At 44.5% G+C, this 23,623-nt stretch overlaps 1 protein-coding gene across 1 annotated transcript in view; it reads right to left on the bottom strand.

Moving 5' to 3' along the window:
- Positions 1-23,623, bottom strand: part of LOC146062965 (receptor-type tyrosine-protein phosphatase eta-like) — an 82,011-nt gene that overhangs the window by 20,081 nt on the left and 38,307 nt on the right. The window contains exons 3-4 of the mRNA XM_083174974.1: positions 21,015-21,269; positions 526-783 (exon numbers count right to left, since the gene is read on the bottom strand). Of these exons, the coding sequence (XP_083031100.1) occupies positions 526-783; positions 21,015-21,269 (513 nt within the window). The remainder of the gene's footprint in view (positions 1-525; positions 784-21,014; positions 21,270-23,623) is intronic.

Below are 23,623 nucleotides of genomic sequence, written 5' to 3'. Positions count from 1 at the left end.
TGTCCTCAGTTGTGCTGGTACAGATATCCTCAGTAGTGCTGTTACAGATGTCCCCAGTAGTGCCAGTTACATATTGACCCCAGTAGTGCTGTTACAGATGTCCCCAGTAGTGCCAGTTACATATCATGACCCCAGTAGTGCTGTTACAGATGTCCCCAGTAGTGCCAGTTACATATCATGTCCCCAGTAATGCTGTTACATATGTCCTCAGTTGTGCTGGTAAAGATATCCTCAGTAGTGCTGATTCACTTTCTGGAATGTATGGTTTTCAGAATAATTTCTATAATGCATATTTGGATAAGAGAAACTCAACCTGTACTACTACTACTACTACTACTACTACTAAAAATAATAATAATCATAATAATAATAATAATAATAATAATAATAATAATAAACAAGCTAATTATTCATGCTTGCAGATCATGAAATGATCACTTTGACCCAGAAAGCACCTTATCTCATCTTGCCAATATTCCAATACTTTTTCTGATTCTTTATTATGAAGAATTACCAAATACTCACTTGTGCGAGCAGATATTTCTGAGGCATATCCTTGTATATTAGATCCATCAACCAAAACAGAGACCAGAAATGTGTACATATTGCCAGCTGTCAAGTTTCCAATAGTTGTGTTATTTGTAGTAACAGTGATATTGTATATTGGATTTTCCTTTATCTGGATCAGATAAGAACTTGCATTTCCATCAGGTTTCTGCCAGCTCAGAGTTACAGAAGTGGTTGTGATAGTCTGTGTGGTCAGGTTCCTTACTACTCCAGGTTCTAAAAACACAGAGATAAACTGTTACATTTTGATATAAGCTATACATAAAGATGAGAAAATTGCAGCTTGTGCCAATCACTATGGGGGAGATTCTCTAAACTAAAAATGCGGTAAAAAAACCCCGTTATCGGGGTTTTTACTGAATTTTGGGATGCTCTAAGCATCCCCCGCCAGGTTATCGCGTCAGGGGCATCGCCAAAAAATTCTGGCAATGCCCCATAAACCCACCACTGCGACCCACCACTGCCCTGCACCGACCCCTGCCTCCCCGCATCGACCCCCCCTCACCTGTGTCCGGGCAGCACACTGCTGTGCTGCCCAGACCTGTGACCTCCTCCTCCCTGCACTATGATCCTCTTCCAGGAGCAGGGAGGAGGATAGCCCGGCGCAGCAGCAGTGCTGGGTAAGGGAGGGAGGAGGGAGCCGCCGGGAGCTGCCGGGTCCCAATAGGACCTACTGCAATCCTACCTCCTATGGGCTTCTACCGCGACCCACCGCCGCCCCGCACCGACCCCCACCGCCCGCATCGACCCCCGCATCGACCCCCCCTCACATGTGTCCGGGCAGCACAGTGCTGTGCTGCCCGGACCTGTGACCTCCTCCTCCCTGCACTATGTTCCTCTTCTGGGTTGCAGGGAGGAGGAGAGCCCAGCGCAGCAGCAGTGCTGGGTAAGGGAGGGAGGGGGAGCCGTCGGGAGCTGCCGGGTCCCAATGGGACCCACTGCCTCTCACCGCAAGAGCTGTCCTTTGCCATAATTATCGCATATGTTAGAGCATGTGATAATTACTGTATGTAGGCGATGGGGGGTGATGTCCGGCGGTAAGGGGGCGCGGATCTTAGAGAATCCCCTAAACATCTGTTAAACAGAGCTTATAATTGTGTAATCGCTGATGGGAATTTACTGTATAAATTGCTATGATGTATAATCCCATTCAACCATTTTGAGGCTTTTAAAGAGTGAATAGGTACCTCATAGGATGTTAATCATGGCCATTTCATATTAAGACCTTTTGTTTCTACAGAAGAGAACTGCAGAGTAGGTGGGTTCTAAAACTTTCAGAGGGAAGAAATTAAATAGGTAGCATACCTCCCAACTGTCACGATTCCGTCGGGACAGTCCCGATTTTCGGGTCCTGTCCCGACGTCCCACCCGCGGCAGGCATTGTCCCGCTGCGGGGGGTGGCAGTTGGGAGACCCCCCAATGTAGTAGAATAGACGCTGTGCGCATGCGCACAGCGTCTATTCTCGTATGAAAATGAGGTCGCGGCTAATTAGCATAAGCCGTGCCCTCATTTGCATACGCCACGCCCCGAGTGTCCCTATTTCTTAACATGAAAAGTTGGGAGGTTTGAGGTAGTGGTGCTGATAACATGCCGGTGTGGCGGGAGAATCCCATATCGGAATCCCACACGCTGGTACTCTGACACTGCCACACTGCAGACTCAGTGAACCCCCGCAAGAGAGATCCCGACTGTTGGGTTGTTGAACAGTCAGGATTCCGATGTCAGTATAATGACCACCCGGATCCCGACTGTAGGGAAGCCATCTGGTACCCAGATATAATTAGCAACTTGATGTTTAGATCGATCTCAAAATGTTAAACATGTTTACAAAGAAATGTAGTGTTGGAGCTTAGAAGGAAGTTCAGGACGAATGGAAACTGTGCTGAAAAACTAGATGATAGGGCACAACCATCAAATGTGAAGGAAGGATCCAGGGAGTGGATAACCACTCCAACAGACAGGAGAAGCCAAAGGGAAAACTCTAGCATTGCTCAGATCACTCAGACCAGATCACTCAGCCCACAGGGCTACACCGGCGATCCGTTCTAAGCGATCTGTCACTGCCCCTGTTCTCATTAGAGAAAACACAGGCAATGATTAGATATTTCAAGCATGTTTAAATATCTTTCCCAGCGATAGCAGTGGCCGCACATTGCTATCACTATGGGGCACACACACAGTGATTTGTGTTTCATTTCTAAGCAATCTAGTCAGATCACATATTAAATATGCAAAAATCGCTAAGTGTGTATGCCCCATTAAGCCATCCTATTGTAAAGTACCAGAGGAACATGGAAGGGTATTTTCTAAATGAGCCTTTTAAAAGGAGAACAGTTGCCATTCTGTTTCAAAACTTTGTTTCTTTTATATTGCATACCCAAACAATGATCATTATTCCCAAAGCCCTTTGATACCCCTTTCACATCGCACTTTTAAAATGGTAAATTGCCGTTTTTTTCCCTTTTTAAAACGTTTAAGCCTGCACTGTGAATGCACCACAGCCGATTTACCGTTTAAAGTTAACTGGCATTTCGAACCGTGTAAAAAGCAGAGTCCTACACGGTTCCTTGCCGTTTTTTGTGCAATGTGAATGTGTACAATGCTATGCATTCACAGTGCAGGCTTAAACGTTTTAAAAAGGGGAAAAAAAACGGCAATTTACCGTTTTAAAAGTGCGATGTGAAAGGGGTATAAACCGGTATTTAAAACGCTTCGGGCTCGGTGGCTCGCTGCGCTCGCCACACTTTCTATTCTCAACTCCACGCCGACGTGGATAGTGGGGGTATGAAAAGGTCGTAGGACGCGTACCGCCGCCCCTCGCGGGCTCGCTGCGCTCGCCACGCATCGGGTTGACGTTGATCGTGGGGTGGCATTAACAATTCGGGTGGCCATTATACACTTCAGGGTGCCTATTTGGCCTCTGTGGCCCATTTAACATTGTTTCCTATGGAAAAATCGGGTCAATTGAGGCATTGAACAGGAAAATTGGGTCAATTGAGACATTTAACATTGTTCCCTATGGGAAATCTCGGGCATCTCGTCGGTTGATCGCACCCGATTTTTTAGTGCATTCAATCCCCGAGATGCCCGAGATTTTTTACTAACGATGCCCACGATCAAAATCGTGGGCGCCCTTCTAAGTAAAGAGTACCTAAAATAGTGTGCCGAGCGCAGCGAGGCATCGTGCCCGAAGCATTGCGAGCGAAGCGAGCGGTGCGAGGGTCCGATTCTCATTGCCAACTGTGTCCATGTCAACTGTGTCGACATTCGGATCAAAAAACAGTGAAAAACCCATGTCGACCTTATGACCAGTCGACCTTCCTCATGTCGACCTTTATGCAAATTCGACCTTAAGTCATGTCGACCTTGGCCCATGTCGACCTTAAGTCAGGTCGACCTTCCTGCCAGTCGACCTAGTGGGGTCGACCTAATGACTGTAGACCTAAGTTCATTCTGACAGATGTCCCGATTCCACTCAGCCTAGGCGTCAGTAAAATATCTTTTGTTCATTTCATTAAAACATTGGGGAGCATTCAATCTCAGGGGAAAGTTTCAGCAAGCGAAAAGAGCAGCAAAGATTTTCCTATCAGTATTCAATCACGGGTGTTTTCACCTGTTTTTTAGTACATTTTCGCCAATGCCATTTTACAGTTTTTTTCCTGGTGAATCACCATGGGTGAAAATGGCTGCAAAAAGGGGAAAACCGCATGTTTATTCGCCAAAACCATGTGAGTTTGATGCAATTTCACCGATTTACATGGCAATTTCGCGGATGCTGGATTTTTCGCCCAGGTGAGTAGAATTCATCTGGGATTGAATAAACCCCCCCATTGACTTAGGCCCTTAATGGCTAACCTTGACACTCCAGCTGTTGTTGAACTACACATCCCAGCATGCTCTGCATCAGATTTAGCATGAACAAATAGCAAAACTGAAGCAGAGCATGCTGGGATGTGTAGTTCAACAAACGCTAGAGTGTCAAGGTTAGCCATCAAAGACTTAGGAAAGGAACAAAAAACAAAACACACATGTATGTGAAAAGGGGAAATATCCCCCAAAGCAGGGGTGGCAAAACCTGTCCTCAAGATCTACCAACGGTGCATGTTTTCCAGGCAACCTGTGGATTTATAGTAGGAATGAATGCAGCAGGTTTGAAAATGTTACCGTTAGTATTGACTATAGCTGTGCCCCAGCTAGGTGATCTGGAAAACATGGACCGTTGGTAGATCTCGAGGACCGGTTTGGCCACCCCTGCCCCAAAGTATCCTAGCATTGCAAGATATTCCAACACCTTGAGGTTTGCTTCTAATAACAGCATACCTCCCAACATGACCCTCTCCAGGAGGGACACATTGCTCTTTTTCTGGACTTCCCTCTTGATTTGTGATTAGTATCACCTGTGTGGGTTAAACTGAGTTCTATCACCTCTAATGGTGAGGTGGAACATTTTAACCTTCAAATTGGCCCTGCACAGTAATGCTCATAGAAAAGCATTCTAGTTTGCAGGGAGATGCCAAAAACCTTACCACTGGCCCTATCTCTGGATAGTGGAGGGAGGGGTGTAATTAGGTGGCATAGAGAAATTAGTTCCCCCACCTCTGCATGACCACTTTTAAGCCCTGGTGCACATGCATTTCAGCACATGTGCAAACCCTGGCAGTGAATGGCTTTGTCTAGTTACACACTCACCGGGCCATTCGCTGCAGTTAAGGTGGTCCCCATGAAAATGCTGGGAGTTCTCTGTAAAAGCAGACATGGCAATGCCTGCTGGGGGATACCGTCATTTGGTCTACAGCATAATGGTCGACAATCATTGGGTTGACATCATTAGGTCGACATGCAGATAGGTCAACATAAGTCTAGGTCGACATGGCTTTAGGTCGACAGGTCATTAGGTCGACATATGCATTAGGTCAACAAGGGTTAGATCGACAGGTTTTTTTTTACATGTGCCGACAGGTTGTATTTCATGCCCTATCATCCACTAGGGTGTGAGAATAAAATAGTGTGCCAAGCGGAGCGAGGCACCGTGCCCGAAGCATGGCAAGCGTAGCGAGACATGCGAGGGGACGCATTGCTATGTTTCACTCTCCATGTTGACACGTCCATGTCGGCAATTTCATGCCCTACCATCCACTAGGTCTTGGAGGTGGAATAAAATAGTGTGCCCGAAGCATGTCCACTGTGTAGACATTTTGGTGAAAAAATGGTGAATACAAACAAAAAACACCATGTCGACCTTTTCCATGTCGACCTTGCCCATGTCGAGCTTTTGCTTGTTTCAACCTTTTCACATGTCGCCCTTCACCCATGTCAACCTAATCCCGTGTTGACCTAATGACCTGTCCACCTAACCCCATGTTGGCCTAGTCCCATGTAGACCATTCAGAATATCGGCCTAATGGTGTAGACCAACTTGTTGTTGACAAAATGATCCCAACCCCGGCTTGGAGTGGACATCACATGACGTCAGTGCCCGCAACGTCTTCGGCAAACAGCGATGGAAATGTCAGTATTGACTGACTTTTATGACTGAAGGGGAGAAAAATCATTCGATGGTCAGCGACCATCAAATGATTTCTCTCCCCTTCAGCCGCATGCGAGGGGATGTGTTCACGTACACATCCCCTCACATGGTACCGGGGGGGCGGGTGGGCGGGCATTCGGGCAGGCGGCGGGCAGCATTTATGGCTAACATGAATCATGCCCAATCTCTTCCCAGAAAAATAAAGCAACAAACAATTGAAATTTATAGTTACAGAAAAACTGACACAAAAAAGAGTAGTGAGAATTACAACATATGCCGGCACATTTATCATTATTAAAAATTAGTGTTTTTACACCCTTTTCACATTATGGTAGCATCGTAGGGATGTCTTATTGGGCAATTAGGAGGAGAATTTGAATTCTCTCTGCTTCGCACCCTTTGGCTTTGTACCTATACCAGTCCCCATTAAAGTTGATAAACTCCAGCTGTGATCACTGGAAGGCGCCGCATCATGGGTCAGATGCTCCAAACAAAAAATGCAGTAAAAACCCAGTTTTCGTGGTTTTTACTGCATTTTCATATGCAGCAAAGCCCCAATGCCTTGGTTTTACTACAGGGGTTTACACCACCCTGCGCACCCCCCCGCAGTTCCACACCCCCCTCACCATTGTCCAGGCAGCTCCTGCTGTGCTGCCCAGTATATTGACCTCCTCCTCCCTACACCACTTCCGGGTGCAGGGAGGAGATAGGAGAAAGTGGAGCCCTGGCCAAGCAGCAGCCAAGAAAGGGTCGAGGGAGGGTGGGACCTGCTGCCCATCACCGGCCATGGCTGGTGTAAGGCTTTTCAGCACCCTAGACAAAACTTCAACTTACTCCCCCCACTACCTCCCCACTTCCATTTTTTTTAAATCATGTGGTCCTCTGCTTTCCCTGGAGGTCCTCTGCACCCTCCCCTTTGCCATCAACAAGGAGTACAAGGAGGAGGGGGCAGCAATGTAATGTAGGAAGTATGACTAAAGGGAAAGTATAGAGGTCTTAGAAGTGCCAAAGCCACGACCTTCATTAAGTACAACAAGTATCCTCAAAGAAATCCTTGATTTTTTGATTTGTAGACTTGGTGGCACCCCCAGATCCCGGCGCCATAGGCAGCTGCCTAAAAATGCCTAGAGATAGAGCCGGCCCTAGTTAAAGGACATTGATAGAATATGAAATAAATTTAAGTGACCAAATTACCACTGTCTTCACACACTTACTTGTATAATTAGTCAATGAAGAACTGTTCCCTTTTCTTCCTTCTCCAACAAGAGCAGATACCAGGAATGTATACAAAGTTCCAGGGATTAGATTTGTAATGGTAGTGAATGTGGTGTTTACAAGTAAACTGAATGAAGAATTCCCAGAGATCTCTATAACATAGGAACTTGCATTTCCATGTGGTGGCTTCCAGCTCAGAGATACAGAAGTGGTAGTACTATTCCCTGCTGTTAGGTCATTCACATTATCAGGCACTATTTGAAAACATGGGAAGAATATGTTAAAGGCAGGACCGTTGTAAGGCTTCTCAGTACCTAGGCAAAACTTCAACCTATTCCCCCCGTACCTACCCCCCCCCCCCCCAATTATTTTTTTTTTAAATAATGTGGTCCTCCCATCCCCCCTCCCTGCCAGGAAGGTGCCCAAGTGACATGTTTTAACTGGAGGCCCTCTGCACCCTCCCCTTTGCCACCCACAACAGAGTACAAGGAGGAGGGGGCAGCAATGTAGGAAGTACTGTATGACTCAAGGGAAAGTATAGAGGTCTTAGAAGTTCCAAAGCCACCACCTGCATTAATTACAAGGATCCTCATAGACATACTTGATTTATTGACTTGTAGACTTGGTGGCATCCCCCACATCCCACCACCCTAGGCAGCTGCCTAAATCTGCCTAGAGATAGAGCCAGCCCTAGTTAAAGGACATTGATAGAGTATGAAATAAAATTAAGTGACCAAATTACCACTGTCATTACATACTTACTTGTATAATTAGTCACTGAAGAACTGTTCCCTTGTATTCCTTCTCCAACAACAGCAGATACCAGGAATGTGTACAAAGTCCCAGGGATTAGATTTGTAATGGTAGTGAATGTGGTGTTTACAAGTAAACTGAATGTAGAATTCCCAGAGATCTCTATAACATAGGAACTTGCATTTCCATATGGTGGCTTCCAGCTCAGAGATACAGAAGTGGTAGTACTATTCCCTGCTGTTAGGTCATTCACATTACCAGGTACTATTTGAAAACATGGGAACAATATGTTAAAACAGGACCGTTGTAAGGCTTCTCAGTACCCTAGGCAAAACTTCAACCTACTTCCCTTACCTACCCCCCCCCCATAATGATATTTTTAAATCATGTGGTCCTCCCTTCCCCCCTCCCTGCTGGAAAGGTGCCCAAGTGACCTGTTTTAACTGGAGGCCCTCTGCACCCTCCCCTTTGACACCCACAACAGAGTACAAGGAGGAGGGGGCAGCAATGTAGGAAGTACTGTATGACTCAATGGAAAGTATAGAGGTCTTAGAAGTTCCAAAGACACCACATGCATTAATTACAAGGATCCTCATTGACATACTTGATTTATTAACTTGTAGACTTGGTGGCATCCCCCACATCCCACCACCCTAGGCAGCTGCCTAAATCTGCCTAGAGATAGAGCCAGCCCTAGTTAAAGGACATTGATAGAGTATGAAATAAATTTAAGTGACCAAATTACCACTGTCATTACATACTTACTTGTATAATTAGTCACTGAAGAACTGTTCCCTTTTATTCCTTCTCCAAGAACAGCAGATACCAGGAATGTGTACAAAGTCCCAGGGATTAGATTTGTAATGGTAGTGAATGTGGTGTTTACAAGTAAACTGAATGTAGAATTCCCAGAGATCTCTATAACATAGGAACTTGCATTTCCATATGGTGGCTTCCAATATAGAGATACAGAAGTGGTAGTACTATTCCCTGCTGTTAGGTCATTCACATTATCAGGCACTATTTGAAAACATGGGAAGAATATGTTAAAGGCAGGACCGTTGTAAGGCTTCTCAGTACCTAGGCAAAACTTCAACCTACTCCCCCCGTACCCACCTCCCCCCCCTCCCAATTATTATTTTTTTAAATAATGTGGTCCTCCCATCCCCCCTCCCTGCCAGGAAGGTGCCCAAGTGACATGTTTTAACTGGAGGCCCTCTGCACCCTCCCCTTTGCCACCCACAACAGAGTACAAGGAGGAGGGGGCAGCAATGTAGGAAGTACTGTATGACTCAATGGAAAGTATAGAGGTCTTAGAAGTTCCAAAGCCACCACCTGCATTAATTACAAGGATCCTCATAGACATACTTGATTTATTGACTTGTAGACTTGGTGGCATCCCCCACATCCCACCACCCTAGGCAGCTGCCTAAATCTGCCTAGAGATAGAGCCAGCCCTAGTTAAAGGACATTGATAGAGTATGAAATAAATTTAAGTGACCAAATTACCACTGTCATTACATACTTACTTGTATAATTAGTCACTGAAGAACTGTTCCCTTGTATTCCTTCTCCAACAACAGCAGATACCAGGAATGTGTACAAAGTCCCAGGGATTAGATTTGTAATGGTAGTGAATGTGGTGTTTACAAGTAAACTGAATGTAGAATTCCCAGAGATCTCTATAACATAGGAACTTGCATTTCCATATGGTGGCTTCCAGCTCAGAGATACAGAAGTGGTAGTACTATTCCCTGCTGTTAGGTCATTCACATTACCAGGTACTATTTGAAAACATGGGAACAATATGTTAAAGGCAGGACCGTTGTAAGGCTTCTCAGTACCCTAGGCAAAACTTCAACCTACTCCCCGCACCTACCCTCCCCCCCCCCCCAATAATGATATTTTTAAATCATGTGGTCCTCCCTTCCCCCCTCCCTGCCGGGAAGGTGCCCAAGTGACATGTTTTAACTGGAGGCCCTCTGCACCCTCCCCTTTGACACCCACAACAGAGTACAAGGAGGAGGGGGCAGCAATGTAGGAAGTACTGTATGACTCAAGGGAAAGTATAGAGGTCTTAGAAGTTCCAAAGCCACCACCTGCATTAATTACAAGGATCCTCATAGACATACTTGATTTATTGACTTGTAGACTTGGTGGCATCCCCCACATCCCACCACCCTAGGCAGCTGCCTAAATCTGCCTAGAGATAGAGCCAGCCCTAGTTAAAGGACATTGATAGAATATGAAATAAATTTAAGTGTCCAAATTACCACTGTCATTACATACTTACTTGTATAATTAGTCACTGAAGAACTGTTCCCTTTTATTCCTTCTCCAACAACAGCAGATACCAGGAATGTGTACAAAGCTCCAGGGATTAGATTTGTAATGGTAGTGAATGTGGTGTTTACAAGTAAACTGAATGTAGAATTCCCAGAGATCTCTATAACATAGGAACTTGCATTTCCATATGGTGGCTTCCAGCTCAGAGATACAGAAGTGGTAGTACTATTCCCTGCTGTTAGGTCATTTACATTACCAGGTACTATTTGAAAACATGGGAACAATATGTTAAAGGCAGGACCGTTGTAAGGCTTCTCAGTACACTAGGCAAAACTTCAACCTACTCCCTGTACCTACCCCCCCCAATAATGATATTTTTAAATCATGTGGTCCTCCCTTCCCCCCTCCCTGCCGGTAAGTTGCCCAAGTGACATGTTTTAACTGGAGGCCCTCTGCACCCTCCCCTTTGACACCCACAACAGAGTACAAGGAGGAGGGGGCAGCAATGTAGGAAGTACTGTATGACTCAAGGGAAAGTAGAGAGGTCTTAGAAGTTCCAAAGCCACCACCTGTATTAATTACAAGGATCCTCATAGACATACTTGATTTATTGACTTGTAGACTTGGTGGCATCCCCCACATCCCACCACCCTAGGCAGCTGCCTAAATCTGCCTAGAGATAGAGCCAGCCCTAGTTAAAGGACATTGATAGAGTATGAAATAAATTTAAGTGTCCAAATTACCACTGTCATTACATACTTACTTGTATATTTAGTCACTGAAGAACTGTTCCCTTTTATTCCTTCTCCAACAACAGCAGATACCAGGAATGTGTACAAAGTTCCAGGGATTAGATTTGTAATGGTAGTGAATGTGGTGTTTACAAGTAAACTGAATGTAGAATTCCCAGAGATCTCTATAACATAGGAACTTGCATTTCCATATGGTGGCTTCCAGCTCAGAGATACAGAAGTGGTAGTACTATTCCCTGCTGTTAGGTCATTCACATTACCAGGTACTATTTGAAAACATGAGAACAATATGTTAAAGGCAGGACCGTTGTAAGGCTTCTCAGTACCCTAGGCAAAACTTCAACCTACTCCCCGTACCTACCCCCCCCCCCCAATAATGATATTTTTAAATCATGTGGTCCTCCCTTCCCCCCTCCCTGCTGGGAAGGTGCCCAAGTGACATGTTTTAACTGGAGGCCCTCTGCACCCTCCCCTTTGACACCCACAACAGAGTACAAGGAGGAGGGGGCAGCAATGTAGGAAGTACTGTATGACTCAAGGGAAAGTAGAGAGGTCTTAGAAGTTCCAAAGCCACCACCTGCATTAATTACAAGGATCCTCATAGACATACTTGATTTATTGACTTGTAGACTTGGTGGCATCCCCCACATCCCACCACCCTAGGCAGCTGCCTAAATCTGCCTAGAGATAGAGCCAGCCCTAGTTAAAGGACATTGATAGAGTATGAAATAAATTTAAGTGTCCAAATTACCACTGTCATTACATACTTACTTGTATATTTAGTCACTGAAGAACTGTTCCCTTTTATTCCTTCTCCAACAACAGCAGATACCAGGAATGTGTACAAAGTTCCAGGGATTAGATTTGTAATGGTAGTGAATGTGGTGTTTACAAGTAAACTGAATGTAGAATTCCCAGAGATCTCTATAACATAGGAACTTGCATTTCCATATGGTGGCTTCCAGCTCAGAGATACAGAAGTGGTAGTACTATTCCCTGCTGTTAGGTCATTCACATTACCAGGTACTATTTGAAAACATGAGAACAATATGTTAAAGGCAGGACCGTTGTAAGGCTTCTCAGTACCCTAGGCAAAACTTCAACCTACTCCCCGTACCTACCCCCCCCCCCCAATAATGATATTTTTAAATCATGTGGTCCTCCCTTCCCCCCTCCCTGCTGGGAAGGTGCCCAAGTGACATGTTTTAACTGGAGGCCCTCTGCACCCTCCCCTTTGACACCCACAACAGAGTACAAGGAGGAGGGGGCAGCAATGTAGGAAGTACTGTATGACTCAAGGGAAAGTATAGAGGTCTTAGAAGTTCCAAAGCCACCACCTGCATTAATTACAAGGTTCCTCATAGACATACTTGATTTATTGACTTGTAGACTTGGTGGCATCCCCCACATCCCACCACCCTAGGCAGCTGCCTAAATCTGCCTAGAGATAGAGCCAGCCCTAGTTAAAGGACATTGATAGAGTATGAAATAAATTTAAGTGACCAAATTACCACTGTCATTACATACTTACTTGTATAATTAGTCACTGAAGAACTGTTCCCTTGTATTCCTTCTCCAACAACAGCAGATACCAGGAATGTGTACAAAGTCCCAGGGATTAGATTTGTAATGGTAGTGAATGTGGTGTTTACAAGTAAACTGAATGTAGAATTCCCAGAGATCTCTATAACATAGGAACTTGCATTTCCATATGGTGGCTTCCAGCTCAGAGATACAGAAGTGGTAGTACTATTCCCTGCTGTTAGGTCATTTACATTACCAGGTACTATTTGAAAACATGGGAACAATATGTTAAAGGCAGGACCGTTGTAAGGCTTCTCAGTACACTAGGCAAAACTTCAACCTACTCCCCGTACCTACCCCCCCCAATAATGATATTTTTAAATCATGTGGTCCTCCCTTCCCCCCTCCCTGCCGGTAAGTTGCCCAAGTGACATGTTTTAACTGGAGGCCCTCTGCACCCTCCCCTTTGACACCCACAACAGAGTACAAGGAGGAGGGGGCAGCAATGTAGGAAGTACTGTATGACTCAAGGGAAAGTAGAGAGGTCTTAGAAGTTCCAAAGCCACCACCTGTATTAATTACAAGGATCCTCATAGACATACTTGATTTATTGACTTGTAGACTTGGTGGCATCCCCCACATCCCACCACCCTAGGCAGCTGCCTAAATCTGCCTAGAGATAGAGCCAGCCCTAGTTAAAGGACATTGATAGAGTATGAAATAAATTTAAGTGTCCAAATTACCACTGTCATTACATACTTACTTGTATATTTAGTCACTGAAGAACTGTTCCCTTTTATTCCTTCTCCAACAACAGCAGATACCAGGAATGTGTACAAAGTTCCAGGGATTAGATTTGTAATGGTAGTGAATGTGGTGTTTACAAGTAAACTGAATGTAGAATTCCCAGAGATCTCTATAACATAGGAACTTGCATTTCCATATGGTGGCTTCCAGCTCAGAGATACAGAAGTGGTAGTACTATTCCCTGCTGTTAGGTCATTCACATTACCAGGTACTATTTGAAAACATGAGAACAATATGTTAAAGGCAGGACCGTTGTAAGGCTTCTCAGTACCCTAGGCAAAACTTCAACCTACTCCCCGTACCTACCCCCCCCCCCCCCCCAATAATGATATTTTTAAATCATGTGGTCCTCCCTTCCCCCCTCCCTGCTGGGAAGGTGCCCAAGTGACATGTTTTAACTGGAGGCCCTCTGCACCCTCCCCTTTGACACCCACAACAGAGTACAAGGAGGAGGGGGCAGCAATGTAGGAAGTACTGTATGACTCAAGGGAAAGTATAGAGGTCTTAGAAGTTCTAAAGCCACCACCTGCATTAATTACAAGGTTCCTCATAGACATACTTGATTTATTGACTTGTAGACTTGGTGGCATCCCCCACATCCCACCACCCTAGGCAGCTGCCTAAATCTGCCTAGAGATAGAGCCAGCCCTAGTTAAAGGACATTGATAGAGTATGAAATAAATTTAAGTGACCAAATTACCACTGTCATTACATACTTACTTGTATAATTAGTCACTGAAGAACTGTTCCCTTGTATTCCTTCTCCAACAACAGCAGATACCAGGAATGTGTACAAAGTCCCAGGGATTAGATTTGTAATGGTAGTGAATGTGGTGTTTACAAGTAAACTGAATGTAGAATTCCCAGAGATCTCTATAACATAGGAACTTGCATTTCCATATGGTGGCTTCCAGCTCAGAGATACAGAAGTGGTAGTACTATTCCCTGCTGTTAGGTCATTCACATTACCAGGTACTATTTGAAAACATGGGAACAATATGTTAAAGGCAGGACCGTTGTAAGGCTTCTCAGTACCCTAGGCAAAACTTCAACCTACTTCCCGTACCTACCCCCCCCCATAATGATATTTTTAAATCATGTGGTCCTCCCTTCCCCCCTCCCTGCCTGGAAGGTGCCCAAGTGACCTGTTTTAACTGGAGGCCCTCTGCACCCTCCCCTTTGACACCCACAACAGAGTACAAGGAGGAGGGGGCAGCAATGTAGGAAGTACTGTATGACTCAATGGAAAGTATAGAGGTCTTAGAAGTTCCAAAGCCACCACATGCATTAATTACAAGGATCCTCATTGACATACTTGATTTATTGACTTGTAGACTTGGTGGCATCCCCCACATCCCACCACCCTAGGCAGCTGCCTAAATCTGCCTAGAGATAGAGCCAGCCCTAGTTAAAGGACATTGATAGAGTATGAAATAAATTTAAGTGACCAAATTACCACTGTCATTACATACTTACTTGTATAATTAGTCACTGAAGAACTGTTCCCTTGTATTCCTTCTCCAACAACAGCAGATACCAGGAATGTGTACAAAGTCCCAGGGATTAGATTTGTAATGGTAGTGAATGTGGTGTTTACAAGTAAACTGAATGTAGAATTCCCAGAGATCTCTATAACATAGGAACTTGCATTTCCATATGGTGGCTTCCAGCTCAGAGATACAGAAGTGGTAGTACTATTCCCTGCTGTTAGGTCATTCACATTACCAGGTACTATTTGAAAACATGGGAACAATATGTTAAAGGCAGGACCGTTGTAAGGCTTCTCAGTACCCTAGGCAAAACTTCAACCTACTCCCCGCACCTACCCTCCCCCCCCCCCCCAATAATGATATTTTTAAATCATGTGGTCCTCCCTTCCCCCCTCCCTGCCGGGAAGGTGCCCAAGTGACATGTTTTAACTGGAGGCCCTCTGCACCCTCCCCTTTGACACCCACAACAGAGTACAAGGAGGAGGGGGCAGCAATGTAGGAAGTACTGTATGACTCAAGGGAAAGTATAGAGGTCTTAGAAGTTCCAAAGCCACCACCTGTATTAATTACAAGGATCCTCATAGACATACTTGATTTATTGACTTGTAGACTTGGTGGCATCCCCCACATCCCACCACCCTAGGCAGCTGCCTAAATCTGCCTAGAGATAGAGCCAGCCCTAGTTAAAGGACATTGATAGAGTATGAAATAAATTTAAGTGTCCAAATTACCACTGTCATTACATACTTACTTGTATATTTAGTCACTGAAGAACTGTTCCCTTTTATTCCTTCTCCAACAACAGCAGATACCAGGAATGTGTACAAAGTTCCAGGGATTAGATTTGTAATGGTAGTGAATGTGGTGTTTACAAGTAAACTGAATGTAGAATTCCCAGAGATCTCTATAACATAGGAACTTGCATTTCCATATGGTGGCTTCCAGCTCAGAGATACAGAAGTGGTAGTACTATTCCCTGCTGTTAGGTCATTCACATTACCAGGTACTATTTGAAAACATGAGAACAATATGTTAAAGGCAGGACCGTTGTAAGGCTTCTCAGTACCCTAGGCAAAACTTTAACCTACTCCCCGTACCTACCCCCCCCCCCCCCCCAATAATGATATTTTTAAATCATGTGGTCCTCCCTTCCCCCCTCCCTGCTGGGAAGGTGCCCAAGTGACATGTTTTAACTGGAGGCCCTCTGCACCCTCCCCTTTGACACCCACAACAGAGTACAAGGAGGAGGGGGCAGCAATGTAGGAAGTACTGTATGACTCAAGGGAAAGTATAGAGGTCTTAGAAGTTCCAAAGCCACCACCTGCATTAATTACAAGGTTCCTCATAGACATACTTGATTTATTGACTTGTAGACTTGGTGGCATCCCCCACATCCCACCACCCTAGGCAGCTGCCTAAATCTGCATAGAGATAGAGCCAGCCCTAGTTAAAGGACATTGATAGAGTATGAAATAAATTTAAGTGACCAAATTACCACTGTCATTACATACTTACTTGTATAATTAGTCACTGAAGAACTGTTCCCTTGTATTCCTTCTCCAACAACAGCAGATACCAGGAATGTGTACAAAGTCCCAGGGATTAGATTTGTAATGGTAGTGAATGTGGTGTTTACAAGTAAACTGAATGTAGAATTCCCAGAGATCTCTATAACATAGGAACTTGCATTTCCATATGGTGGCTTCCAGCTCAGAGATACAGAAGTGGTAGTACTATTCCCTGCTGTTAGGTCATTTACATTACCAGGTACTATTTGAAAACATGGGAACAATATGTTAAAGGCAGGACCGTTGTAAGGCTTCTCAGTACACTAGGCAAAACTTCAACCTACTCCCCGTACCTACCCCCCCCAATAATGATATTTTTAAATCATGTGGTCCTCCCTTCCCCCCTCCCTGCCGGTAAGTTGCCCAAGTGACATGTTTTAACTGGAGGCCCTCTGCACCCTCCCCTTTGACACCCACAACAGAGTACAAGGAGGAGGGGGCAGCAATGTAGGAAGTACTGTATGACTCAAGGGAAAGTAGAGAGGTCTTAGAAGTTCCAAAGCCACCACCTGTATTAATTACAAGGATCCTCATAGACATACTTGATTTATTGACTTGTAGACTTGGTGGCATCCCCCACATCCCACCACCCTAGGCAGCTGCCTAAATCTGCCTAGAGATAGAGCCAGCCCTAGTTAAAGGACATTGATAGAGTATGAAATAAATTTAAGTGTCCAAATTACCACTGTCATTACATACTTACTTGTATATTTAGTCACTGAAGAACTGTTCCCTTTTATTCCTTCTCCAACAACAGCAGATACCAGGAATGTGTACAAAGTTCCAGGGATTAGATTTGTAATGGTAGTGAATGTGGTGTTTACAAGTAAACTGAATGTAGAATTCCCAGAGATCTCTATAACATAGGAACTTGCATTTCCATATGGTGGCTTCCAGCTCAGAGATACAGAAGTGGTAGTACTATTCCCTGCTGTTAGGTCATTCACATTACCAGGTACTATTTGAAAACATGAGAACAATATGTTAAAGGCAGGACCGTTGTAAGGCTTCTCAGTACCCTAGGCAAAACTTCAACCTACTCCCCGTACCTACCCCCCCCCCCCCAATAATGATATTTTTAAATGATGTGGTCCTCCCTTCCCCCCTCCCTGCTGGGAAGGTGCCCAAGTGACATGTTTTAACTGGAGGCCCTCTGCACCCTCCCCTTTGACACCCACAACAGAGTACAAGGAGGAGGGGGCAGCAATGTAGGAAGTACTGTATGACTCAAGGGAAAGTATAGAGGTCTTAGAAGTTCCAAATCCACCACCTGCATTAATTACAAGGTTCCTCATAGACATACTTGATTTATTGACTTGTAGACTTGGTGGCATCCCCCACATCCCACCACCCTAGGCAGCTGCCTAAATCTGCCTAGAGATAGAGCCAGCCCTAGTTAAAGGACATTGATAGAGTATGAAATAAATTTAAGTGACCAAATTACCACTGTCATTACATACTTACTTGTATAATTAGTCACTGAAGAACTGTTCCCTTGTATTCCTTCTCCAACAACAGCAGATACCAGGAATGTGTACAAAGTCCCAGGGATTAGATTTGTAATGGTAGTGAATGTGGTGTTTACAAGTAAACTGAATGTAGAATTCCCAGAGATCTCTATAACATAGGAACTTGCATTTCCATATGGTGGCTTCCAGCTCAGAGATACAGAAGTGGTAGTACTATTCCCTGCTGTTAGGTCATTCACATTACCAGGTACTATTTGAAAACATGGGAACAATATGTTAAAGGCAGGACCGTTGTAAGGCTTCTCAGTACCCTAGGCAAAACTTCAACCTACTTCCCGTACCTACCCCCCCCCCCCCATAATGATATTTTTAAATCATGTGGTCCTCCCTTCCCCCCTCCCTGCCTGGAAGGTGCCCAAGTGACCTGTTTTAACTGGAGGCCCTCTGCACCCTCCCCTTTGACACCCACAACAGAGTACAAGGAGGAGGGGGCAGCAATGTAGGAAGTACTGTATGACTCAATGGAAAGTATAGAGGTCTTAGAAGTTCCAAAGCCACCACATGCATTAATTACAAGGATCCTCATTGACATACTTGATTTATTGACTTGTAGACTTGGTGGCATCCCCCACATCCCACCACCCTAGGCAGCTGCCTAAATCTGCCTAGAGATAGAGCCAGCCCTAGTTAAAGGACATTGATAGAGTATGAAATAAATTTAAGTGACCAAATTACCACTGTCATTACATACTTACTTGTATAATTAGTCACTGAAGAACTGTTCCCTTGTATTCCTTCTCCAACAACAGCAGATACCAGGAATGTGTACAAAGTCCCAGGGATTAGATTTGTAATGGTAGTGAATGTGGTGTTTACAAGTAAACTGAATGTAGAATTCCCAGAGATCTCTATAACATAGGAACTTGCATTTCCATATGGTGGCTTCCAGCTCAGAGATACAGAAGTGGTAGTACTATTCCCTGCTGTTAGGTCATTCACATTACCAGGTACTATTTGAAAACATGGGAACAATATGTTAAAGGCAGGACCGTTGTAAGGCTTCTCAGTACCCTAGGCAAAACTTCAACCTACTTCCCGTACCTACCCCCCCCCCCCCCCCCCATAATGATATTTTTAAATCATGTGGTCCTCCCTTCCCCCCTCCCTGCCGGGAAGGTGCCCAAGTGACCTGTTTTAACTGGAGGCCCTCTGCACCCTCCCCTTTGACACCCACAACAGAGTACAAGGAGGAGGGGGCAGCAATGTAGGAAGTACTGTATGACTCAATGGAAAGTATAGAGGTCTTAGAAGTTCCAAAGCCACCACATGCATTAATTACAAGGATCCTCATTGACATACTTGATTTATTGACTTGTAGACTTGGTGGCATCCCCCACATCCCACCACCCTAGGCAGCTGCCTAAATCTGCCTAGAGATAGAGCCAGCCCTAGTTAAAGGACATTGATAGAGTATGAAATAAATTTAAGTGACCAAATTACCACTGTCATTACATACTTACTTGTATAATTAGTCACTAAAGAACTGTTCCCTTTTATTCCTTCTCCAACAACAGCAGATACCAGGAATGTGTACAAAGTCCCAGGGATTAGATTTGTAATGGTACTGAATGTGGTGTTTACAAGTAAACTGAATGTAGAATTCCCAGAGATCTCTATAACATAGGAACTTGCATTTCCATATGGTGGCTTCCAGCTCAGAGATACAGAAGTGGTAGTACTATTCCCTGCTGTTAGGTCATTCACATTACCAGGTACTATTTGAAAACATGGGAACAATATGTTAAAGGCAGGACCGTTGTAAGGCTTCTCAGTACCCTAGGCAAAACTTCAACCTACTCCCCCCGTACCTACCCCCCTCCCCCCCCCCCCAATTATTATTTTTTTAAATCATGTGGTCCCCCCATCCCCCCTCCCTGCCAGGAAGGTGCCCAAGTGACATGTTTTAACTGGAGGCCCTCTGCACCCTCCCCTTTGCCACCCACAATAGAGTACAAGGAGGAGGGGGCAGCAATGTAGGAAGTACTGTATGACTCAAGGGAAAGTATAGAGGTCTTAGAAGTTCCAAAGCCACCACCTGCATTAATTACAAGGATCCTCATAGACATACTTGATTTATTGATTTGTAGACTTGGTGGCATCCCCCACATCCCACCACCCTAGGCAGCTGCCTAAATCTGCCTAGAGATAGAGCCAGCCCTAGTTAAAGGACATTGATAGAGTATGAAATAAATTTAAGTGACCAAATTACCACTGTCATTACATACTTACTTGTATAATTAGTCACTGAAGAACTGTTCCCTTGTATTCCTTCTCCAACAACAGCAGATACCAGGAATGTGTACAAAGTCCCAGGGATTAGATTTGTAATGGTAGTGAATGTGGTGTTTACAAGTAAACTGAATGTAGAATTCCCAGAGATCTCTATAACATAGGAACTTGCATTTCCATATGGTGGCTTCCAGCTCAGAGATACAGAAGTGGTAGTACTATTCCCTGCTGTTAGGTCATTCACATTACCAGGTACTATTTGAAAACATGGGAACAATATGTTAAAGGCAGGACCGTTGTAAGGCTTCTCAGTACCCTAGGCAAAACTTCAACCTACTCCCCCCGTACCTACCCTCCCCCCCCCCCCAATTATTATTTTTTTAAATCATGTGGTCCTCCCATCCCCCCTCCCTGCCAGGAAGGTGCCCAAGTGACATGTTTTAACTGGAGGCCCTCTGTACCCTCCCCTTTGCCACCCACAACAGAGTACAAGGAGGAGGGGGCAGCAATGTAGGAAGTACTGTATGACTCAAAGGAAAGTATAGAAGTCTTAGATGTTCCAAAGCCACCACCTGCATTAATTACAAGGATCCTCATAGACATACTTGATTTATTGATTTGTAGACTTGGTGGCATCCCCCACATCCCACCACCCTAGGCAGCTGCCTAAATCTGCCTAAAGATAGAGCCAGCCCTAGTTAAAGGACATTGATAGAGTATGAAATAAATTTAAGTGACCAAATTACCACTGTCATTACATACTTACTTGTATAATAAGTCACTGAAGAACTGTTCCCTTTTATTCCTTCTCCAACAACAGCAGATACCAGGAATGTGTACAAAGTCCCAGGGATTAGATTTGTAATGGTAGTGAATGTGGTGTTTACAAGTAAACTGAATGTAGAATTCCCAGAGATCTCTATAACATAGGAACTTGCATTTCCATATGGTGGCTTCCAGCTCAGAGATACAGAAGTGGTAGTACTATTCCCTGCTGTTAGGTCATTCACATTACCAGGTACTATTTGAAAACATGGGAACAATATGTTAAAGGCAGGACCGTTGTAAGGCTTCTCAGTACCCTAGGCAAAACTTCAACCTACTCCCCCCGTACCTACCCCCCCCCCCCCCCCAATTATTTTTTTTTAAATCATGTGGTCCTCCCATCCCCCCTCCCTGCCAGGAAGGTGCCCAAGTGACATGTTTTAACTGGAGGCCCTCTGCACCCTCCCCTTTGCCACCCACAACAGAGTACAAGGAGGAGGGGGCAGCAATGTAGGAAGTACTGTATGACTCAAGGGAAAGTATAGAGGTCTTAGATGTTCCAAAGCCACCACCTGCATTAATTACAAGGATCCTCATAGACATACTTGATTTATTGATTTGTAGACTTGGTGGCATCCCCCACATCCCACCACCCTAGGCAGCTGCCTAAATCTGCCTAGAGATAGAGCCAGCCCTAGTTAAAGGACATTGATAGAGTATGAAATAAATTTAAGTGACCAAATTACCACTGTCATTACATACTTACTTGTATAATTAGTCACTGAAGAACTGTTCCCTTTTATTCCTTCTCCAACAACAGCAGATACCAGGAATGTGTACAAAGTCCCAGGGATTAGATTTGTAATGATACTGAATGTGGTGTTTACAAGTAAACTGAATGTAGAATTCCCAGAGATCTCTATAACATAGGAACTTGCATTTCCATATGGTGGCTTCCAGCTCAGAGATACAGAAGTGGTAGTACTATTCCCTGCTGTTAGGTCATTCACATTACCAGGTACTATTTGAAAACATGGGAACAATATGTTAAAGGCAGGACCGTTGTAAGGCTTCTCAGTACCCTAGGCAAAACTTCAACCTACTCCCCCCGTACCTACCCCCCCCCCCCCCCCAATTATTATTTTTTTAAATCATGTGGTCCTCCCATCCCCCCTCCCTGCCAGGAAGGTGCCCAAGTGACATGTTTTAACTGGAGGCCCTCTGCACCCTCCCCTTTGACACCCACAACAGAGTACAAGGAGGAGGGGGCAGCAATGTAGGAAGTACTGTATGACTCAATGGAAAGTATAGAGGTCTTAGAAGTTCCAAAGCCACCACATGCATTAATTACAAGGATCCTCATTGACATACTTGATTTATTGACTTGTAGACTTGGTGGCATCCCCCACATCCCACCACCCTAGGCAGCTGCCTAAATCTGCCTAGAGATAGAGCCAGCCCTAGTTAAAGGACATTGATAGAGTATGAAATAAATTTAAGTGACCAAATTACCACTGTCATTATATACTTACTTGTATAATTAGTCACTGAAGAACTGTTCCCTTTTATTCCTTCTCCAACAACAGCAGATACCAGGAATGTGTACAAAGTCCCAGGGATTAGATTTGTAATGGTAGTGAATGTGGTGTTTACAAGTAAACTGAATGTAGAATTCCCAGAGATCTCTATAACATAGGAACTTGCATTTCCATATGGTGGCTTCCAATTTAGAGATACAGAAGTGGTAGTACTATTCCCTGCTGTTAGGTCATTCACATTACCAGGTACTATTTGAAAACATGGGAACAATATGTTAAAGGCAGGACCGTTGTAAGGCTTCTCAGTACCCTAGGCAAAACTTCAACCTACTTCCCGTACCTACCCCCCCCCCCCCATCCATAATGATATTTTTAAATCATGTGGTCCTCCCTTCCCCCCTCCCTGCCGGGAAGGTGCCCAAGTGACATGTTTTAACTGGAGGCCCTCTGCACCCTCCCCTTTGACACCCACAACAGAGTACAAGGAGGAGGGGGCAGCAATGTAGGAAGTACTGTATGACTCAAGGGAAAGTATAGAGGTCTTAGAAGTTCCAAAGCCACCACCTGCATTAATTACAAGGATCCTCATAGACATACTTGATTTATTGATTTGTAGACTTGGTGGCATCCCCCACATCCCACCACCCTAGGCAGCTGCCTAAATCTGCCTAGAGATAGAGCCAGCCCTAGTTAAATGACATTGATAGAGTATGAAATAAATTTAAGTGTCCAAATTACCACTGTCATTACATACTTACTTGTATAATTAGTCACTGAAGAACTGTTCCCTTTTATTCCTTCTCCAACAACAGCAGATACCAGGAATGTGTACAAAGTTCCAGGGATTAGATTTGTAATGGTAGTGAATGTGGTGTTTACAAGTAAACTGAATGTAGAATTCCCAGAGATCTCTATAACATAGGAACTTGCATTTCCATATGGTGGCTTCCAATTTAGAGATACAGAAGTGGTAGTACTATTCCCTGCTGTTAGGTCATTCACATTACCAGGTACTATTTGAAAACATGGGAACAATATGTTAAAGGCAGGACCGTTGTAAGGCTTCTCAGTA

Source organism: Crinia signifera, chromosome 3, assembly GCF_055691185.1.
Source record: "Crinia signifera chromosome 3, ASM5569118v1, whole genome shotgun sequence".
NCBI classification, from domain to species: Eukaryota; Metazoa; Chordata; class Amphibia; order Anura; family Myobatrachidae; genus Crinia; species Crinia signifera.
Note: the sequence above shows the minus strand (reverse complement) of the source record. Positions and strands in the feature narration are given on the sequence as shown.